This window comes from Elgaria multicarinata, chromosome 23 (assembly GCF_023053635.1).
Source record: "Elgaria multicarinata webbii isolate HBS135686 ecotype San Diego chromosome 23, rElgMul1.1.pri, whole genome shotgun sequence".
NCBI lineage: Eukaryota > Metazoa > Chordata > Lepidosauria > Squamata > Anguidae > Elgaria > Elgaria multicarinata.
In genome coordinates, this window is record NC_086193.1 from 114,296 (window position 1) to 121,876 (window position 7,581).

Below are 7,581 nucleotides of genomic sequence, written 5' to 3' on the forward strand. Positions count from 1 at the left end.
ATTCTTTATACAATTTCCTATTAGATAAGACTACTTTTACTCCTCTAGGACCTTTCACTGTGAATATTCAAGGAAAAAACACAGAAAAAAACATACCTGATGGTAATAGAATACAATGTATTGAAGCATCACAACACAAACTATTATATGCCCAAAACAAAATGGTGCGGTATAAAATTTATCCCCGGGTTGCCAGATGTCTACCCAAGATTTTACCCTTCCTCCAGGCATGCCCTAACAGCATTTGAAAAGAGAACTTGTCCACCTCAAAATTCCTGCGGGTCTTCTGGTCAGTGACTGGACTTTACCTGCAGATGCTGGATTGAGCCCTTGAGCCCCACTGTGCCTGCAGACGCCTGGCCAGGCTCCCTGCCCCGTCTGGGGTGGGAGTGGGAGTGGGAGTGGGAGGGCAAAGTGACGTGTGATGAACCACCCACCCACCCACCCAGCCTCCACCGCCTCTCTTTCCAGGAGCATCCCTGGGGAATACAAACTGAGGCCTGTGCTTAGGTAGGGTGACCCTATGAAAAGGAGGACCGGGCTCCTGTATCTTTCACTGTTGCGTAGAAAAGGGGATTTCAGCAGGAAGAGCCAGACACACACGCGCCCCGGGCCTCGTCCCCACCGGAAGGCTGGGCGGAAGCGACGTCGCCCCACGCGCGAGCCCCCTCTAGGACAGCAGCCATTGGTGGCTTTAACCCTTAGAGAGCCAGTCTTCCTCCTACTCCCAAAGCTCCTGGCAGCCGCTGCCTTTAGAAGTGGGCGGAGCGGAGCGGAGGGGGGCTCAGTCCTTCTGGCGCCCCCTGCTGGGCACCTACAGGGCAGGGAGAAGCACGGACGGAAGGAAGGAAGGTGGGTGGGTGGGTAGGTGGATGGGTGCGGACGGGGGGGGTTCCGAAGAGCCTCCCAGGGCGCCTGGCGGTGAGTGCGGAGGCACCAGTGGGGCCCCCACCCACCTGGAGGCCCAGCACCCCCCCCGCCCCTGCTGGAGGGGAGGGGGTCTGGCCTTGGGGGTCTTTGGGGGCAGGGTTAGGGGCGCCCCTCCCCGCGATCGGGTCTGTGCCTCGGGGGTCCCTGAGCCCCCCGCCCCCTTGAGCCCCCCGCCCCCCTCTGCCTCCCGAGCCCCCCTGAGCCCTCCTTCCTGGCCCGCCAGGGGCCCCGGCGGCATGTGGTCCCCCCCGCCCCCGCTCCAGCCCTCCTTCCCTCCGGAGCGAAACCGGCCGCCGAGCAAGGAGATGCTGCGGGCGCTGTTGGAGGCGGAGCTGCAGCCGCCCCAGTCGCCCAAGCAGGAGCAGCAGGAGCAGGAGGCGGCTGCTGAGCCCCAGCCGGCAGCCCCCGGCCCCCATGACGGGCAGCCCGGCGGCAGCGGGGGGCTCTGGGCCCGAGCGCTGCTGCGGAAGAGCCTGGAGCCGGAGGAGGGGCGGCAGGAGGCCCCCGCGGGCAGCTGCGAGGCCCGGCGCTTCCGGCGCTTCCGCTACCTGGAGGCCGAGGGGCCCCGCGAGGTCTGCAGCTGCCTCCAGACCCTCTGCCGCCGGTGGCTGCGGCCCGAGCGGCACACGAAGGCCCAGATGCTGGACCTGGTCGTCCTGGAGCAGTTCCTGGCCGTCCTGCCCCCGGAGATGGAGAGCTGGGTCAGAGGGTGTGCGCCGGAGACCACTCCCCAGGCGGTGGCCCTGGCCGAAGGCTTCCTCCTGAGCCAGCAGCAGGAGCGGGAGGAGGAGGAGGAGGAGGAGGAGGACAAGAAGCCGGACGAGGAGGAGGAGCAGCAGCAGCAGGTGAGACGGGGTGGTGGGGTGGCGCACAGATCTGGACGGAGCTCCAGAGAACACATGGAGCCTTCTCCCAGCCAGGGCTTCCCCTGGCTGTCCTCCCAAAGAGGAATGCCCCAATCCAACAGCGGCAGGGTGTGGATCAGGCCCATCGTGGAGGGTCCCGAGGCAGTTGGCAGGGGAATCATCCTTGTCTTGAGGCCAGGGTTGAACGCTCTGCCCCCAGCCAGACCCCCGATCTTCTGGGCTCGGTGCCCAGGGCACGGCTGTGAACAGGTGGCAGCACGTTGGGTGGGCCAGGGCCGTGGCCAGCCCCTCCCCCCCTCCCCGGGCCTCTCTTTTTCCTGTCCCTCTTAATCACCTGGGCTTCTCGCTCCTGTTGCAGGTGCAGGGGACGCTGGCCCACGTGACGCCTGAAGCACGGAAGGCTCCGTCCGGCTCCACTCCGCGTCCGCTGCTCAGAGGGATCGTGCAGGAGGGCGGCAGAAGCACCGCTTCGCTGGGTAACGGTGGTCTGGAGGGCTGCTTCCACGTGGCCCCGCTCTGTGGGAGAGGCCTAATTCTCCGTGCCCCTTGGGGACCTGGACCTGGGCCTGGGAGGGGGCTCTGCTCTCTCTCTCTCTCTCGCCCCTCTGACATGCTTTGCAAAGGAGGGGTTGCTTTCCCAAGAGATGAAGGCTTTGCTAGCATCCAAAGCCGTGCTTTGAGTTATGCTCAAAGTGGAGGAAGATTGATTTCTCACGAGGAAAGGGAACTGAAATGGAAAATGCTTATGAAGTATGAACTATCCCCCTGTTGTCTCCCTCCTAGGAAATGGAATCATGCTCAGAGGTCCCTGCCGGCCCCCTTCTCTTTGTGGAGGGATGGAAACCGCTTCTGAGCAGCCTGAACAGGTAGGAGAGGGGTCCCTGAGGAGGCCGGCAGGCGGGGCTGGGGCTGGGCACTCTGCCTCTGGCACCTCTCCCCGAGCCTGAAGGAGGTGGCGGCCTCTTCCCTCCTCCTCTGAAAGGGGAAGGGAGGTTTTGACCGCCGCCGATAAAGGTTTGCCTCTTCCAGAAGAGCCTCCTCCACCCTTCCCCTTGGCTGACATTTCAGATGCTTACGTTGCCTGCAAGGAGGACACGTGTGCAGCTTTTTCTTCTTCCGTCAGGATCTGGTGACCTTTGAGGAGATGGCGGTGCATTTCACCGCATTTCACGGAGGAGGAGGCGTGCGCTCCATTGGATCCAGGCCAGAGGGGTCCCCCCGGGGGCGTCACGCAGGAGACCTGTGGCACTGCCGGAACCTGGCTTCTCTGGGTAAGGCGCCCTGCATTGGCCACCTGGTCCTGGTGCCTTGTATGTTTTTAATTTAACAGTGAAGCGTAGAACCGAATTTCCTTTTGCCACACATCTTCAGGCTGCCCTCTTGCAGAAGCCAGCTCTGGTCCTGCGAGCCCCACAGTGGCGACAAGCGCATTCTCCCCCCAGGGCCCTCTGCAGAGGCCCTCCGCTCCCTCACCCTGTAGCGCACGTCTAACTCAGTTCTCATCCGGTGATCTAACTGCCTCCCTTCGAGGTTCTGATGCGTTCAGAAGTGTTGTCAGTGATTTCTTCCTCAAATCCTCCTCCTCCTCCTTCTCCTCCTATTGCATCCTATTCACTCTTGTATTCTCATTTGCCAATGTTTCTGTCCATTTTCGTTCCCATTTGTTTATAATTGCTTTATGGAAAGAGCACGGAGCTGAGGAGCCTTCCGCCGGGGCTCAGGCAGGAACCAGAACGTGCTGGAGGGGCTCAGAACAGGCCTTCTCGTGGCCACCTTGAAGGGAAGCAGCGGAGAGAGGGGAGCGAGACCTCTGGGGCTGTGGGTGCCGCCCCCCCTCCACTTGCCTCCCTCTGTTGCAGCCAGATGGGGTGGGATGGCAGCCAGGCTTTCATTTCACAACGGAGCCTTCTTGCCTCCCCCGGCTTCCTTGACGATGCCTGTTGCTTCAGCGTGGTGGGAGGTGATGTACCTGCAGCCCTCCGGGACGTGGCAAAACACCCACCGCCCCCTCTTCTGAGCTGGCGGGGGGCTCTTCTGCTCCTAACTTCGCCTCCTTTTCGTAGCCGCGGTGGGGGGTTGCCTGTGGGCCAGGGCCTCCTGGCTCAGCCTGGGAGGGAGGGGCGTGTTCTTAGAGGGCCCCTCCCCCCTTGCTCATGGCGGCTTCGCTTCCCACGGAGGAGACGCCTGCTGCCTTCTCCCCGCCAGCCCTTTGCGCGTGATCGCACAGCACAGTGGCCAAGCAGCGGCCGGCTTCTGTTAGCAGACTGATACTTCTGGATCCAAGCAGGGACCTTTTGCCCCGCTCTGGAGTTGCCAGACCTACCTCTCCTTCTTCTGACCCTGATGGGACTTCAGGCCAGCCGGTATTAAATCCCGAATGTCCATTAAGGTTGGATTTCTCCGTTTCTGCCTTCTTTGACAGGGCTTGCAGTTCCCAGAGCAGAGCTCATTTCCGGGCAAGAAGATCCATTGGCTGAGGACTCCGATGAAGGCGAGGAATCAGCCGGTACGTGCCCAGGCGTGGTGGAGCCCTCGGGTCAGGCGCTGCACCCCCCTGGCAGACCCGGTGGCTTCTGGCTAAATGCCGCCCACTGTGTGCTTGAGAGATCTGCCAGAAGAGAATCGGCCGGGGACGAGCAGGTGGAGAGACTCTCTCACCCGGGGAAAGGGGCAGCGCGTGTCTACACTGAGGGAGAACCGTCTGTGGCCGACCGGGCCTTGAAGGCCATGCCGACGTTTCGCCCCGCGTTACCTGCTTTGACGGGCGGAAGTGGCCTTCCTGGGCTCGCTGTGGGCGTGGCCTCCCCTCGTAGATGCCAGGGCCGTAGGCATGCAAAGTGTCCCACGCTCTGTGGGCCACGTTGCTGGCCTGTGCTATCGATCACCAAGAGGAGGCTTCGTATATTTGGCCAGCTCTGCCTTCCCTCCCGAGGTGCCATGCGTGGCGCTTGTTCCCGATTCGTCCCTGATCTCTCTTCCGATCCCCACAGGTGATGGCCAGGACAGCAGCAGAGAAGGTGAGCCGCAGAGAATGGGAGTGGAAGAGAAACCGAAGTGGGGGAGCAAATGCATTGCCTTCGAGGGGTCGGACTTCCACGTCCTCCCAATCCTGGAAGAACCTTGTGAAGGGGACGTTAGGGACGGTGGCGACGTGGCGAAACTCTTGAAATGCTCTGAGTGTGGAAAGAGCTTTGGTCAGCCAACGGACCTTATTAAACATCAAAGAACCCACCTAGGAGAGAAAACGTCTAAACTCTTGGAGTGCGGGAAGCAATTCAGCCACAGCTCAGCCCTCAGCTTGCATCCAAGGCTCCATGCAGGGAAGAAGCCCTATAAGTGCTCCGCGTGTGGAAAAAGTTTCAGTCATAGCTTAAGTCTTCAATGGCACGAGAGGAGTATTCATACAGGGGAGAAGCCCTACAAATGCTCCACGTGTGAGAAGTGTTTCAGTGACGGCAGAAACCTTAAAAGACATGAAAGAATTCATGCAGAGGAGAAGCCCTATAAGTGCTCTGAGTGTGGAAAGAGCTTCAGTCGCAGCCCAGAACTTAAATCGCATCAAAGAATCCATACTGGGGAGAAGCCCTATAAATGCTCTGAGTGTGGAAAGAGTTTCAGCCAGAGCTCAAATCTTAATAAACATCAGAGAATCCACACAGGGCTGAAGCCCTATAAATGTTCGACATGTGGAAAGAGTTTCAGTCATAGCACGCACCTGAAAAGACATCAGAGAACTCACACAGGAGAAAAACCCTATAAGTGCTTTGAGTGTGGAAAGTGTTTCAGTCAAAGAATAATTCTTAAATCGCATCAAAGAATTCACACAGGGGAGAAACCAGATAAATGCTCTGTGTGTGGAAAGACTTTCAGCAATAGCGGAAACCTTAAAATACATCAAAAAATTCACACAGGGGAGAAGCCCTTTAAATGTTCTGAGTGCGGAAAGAGTTTCAGTCAACGCATAATCCTTATATCCCACCAGAGAATTCATACAGGGGAGAAACCCTATAAATGCTCTGCGTGTGGAAAGAACTTCAGTGATAGCAGAAGCCTGAAAGTGCATCAAAGGATTCACACACAGGAGAAGCCCTACAAATGCTCTGAGTGTGGAAAGAGTTTCAGTGATAGCAGAAGCCTGAAAGTGCATCAAAGAGTTCACACCCAGGAGAAGCCCTACAAATGTGCCGAGTGTGGAAAGAGTTTCAGTGATACCAGGATTCTTAAAGTGCATCAAAGGATTCACACAGGAGAGAAGCCCTATAAATGCTTGGAGTGCGGAAAGAGCTTCAACCAGAGCCCGCACCTTAAAAGGCATCAGAGAACTCACACACGCGAGAAGCCCTATAAATGCTCAGAATGCGGAAAGAGTTTCAACCAGAGCACCCACCTCAACTCACACCGAAGAATTCATATTCGTGGGAAGCCTTACAAATGCTCCGAGTGTGGCATGGGGTTCCATCAAAATAGACACCTAGAGTCGCATCAAAGAAGGATGCACTCAGCAGGGGATCCTGTAAACCCCAGCTCTGACTAGAATGTGGGGAGTTCTTCTGACATTTTCAAACCCAGGAGAAAGGGTATGAATAATTATAATTTCTTTGTCTACCCAAAACTTAATAAGCACGAAGAGTCGGAAGCGACTGAACGAATAAACAACAACAAATTCATGCAAGGGAAGGCCTGACTCTGCCAGTGCTCAAAGTGCAGCAGGAATGTCCCTTGGCATGGCCGAGGGTGGGCCGTGAAGGAGGGCGGATCTGAGACTTGGGCACCCCGACTGGTCGCCTGCGGTGAATAGACGTTGCCTCCAAGGGACTATGTGAGTGCAAGCCACAGGGGCAAATGCATGCATACTGTGAGCTGCTCAAGGTGTGCGCTGTGAGCCAACAGGACACTGCTGGAGCCCGATACTACATTTCAGTTGCAGCCATTTCTTTGACCTCCCCATGATTTGTGCTATAATATTGCATTTAAATACTGGGTGAGCTGCAGGGGACAGTTGGTGGGCTTGGCCGGAAGCAGCCATGGCTGAGGCTGGAGGCACCCTGCCCCCCCATCTGTCTGACCCACAAACACCAACAGAATCCTCCCTAATTCCCCCTTATCTCCTTGATCAGGGTCTTAACTGTCCACCCCCGCCCCAGCTTTTCATTAGAAGGTGGCTCTCTGGTCTTGTGCCACTCTAGCCAGCTGAACTCCATGATTTCTCAAAACCTTTATCTTGAAAGGAGCCATAGAGCGTTGCTGGCTTGAATGGCCAAAGGCACTAGCCTTCCATGTTGGTACTGAGAGGGAAACCACGGAGTCCAGCGGACTAGAGGGGCAAAAGGTTCCTTTTATGCCTTAAAGGTGCCATGCACTGTGGGGGAGGGTTGCACAAGCAATTCCCCCTTGCCCCCCCCCCCATGTGAAACAACATGCTTCTTTGCTGAGGTGCCCAGAGCGCCCCCCTCCCCATTCAGCCCTCCCAGCCTGGCTAGAGCCAGGCTGGCTGCTTCTCTCTCTCTCTCTCTCTCTCTCTGGTTCCCCACGACCATCTCATGCCCACCCTGAAGGCTGTGTTTGGGGGCGACGCAGCGCCTCCCCTGCAGGGGCTGGGCCAGATCCTGTTTTATTTACCAAGGACGTTTATACACTTCTGGTCCGTTTGGAGGTTTTTCTCCTTGGCGTGTGTCGCATTGAGTGGCTTCTTCCTTTGCTTTGTAGGCCTCCCTTGAAATCACCCTTTGATGAGATGGGCTGGGGGCATGAAAGTGTTTTAGAGAAAGGAAGTTACAAGCAGCTG

At 57.6% G+C, this 7,581-nt stretch overlaps 1 protein-coding gene across 1 annotated transcript; it reads left to right on the forward strand.

The window, feature by feature from the left end:
• The first annotated feature begins 1,166 nt into the window (after nt 1-1,166).
• On the forward strand, nt 1,167-7,041 carry LOC134413156 (endothelial zinc finger protein induced by tumor necrosis factor alpha-like). Its single transcript, XM_063147285.1, has 6 exons — nt 1,167-1,775; nt 2,155-2,272; nt 2,580-2,662; nt 2,920-3,067; nt 4,219-4,302; nt 4,787-7,041. The coding sequence occupies exons 1-6, from the start codon at nt 1,167-1,169 to the stop codon at nt 6,328-6,330; spliced, it is 2,586 nt and encodes an 861-aa protein (XP_063003355.1). The 3' UTR covers nt 6,331-7,041.
• Nucleotides 7,042-7,581: the final 540 nt, after the last annotated feature.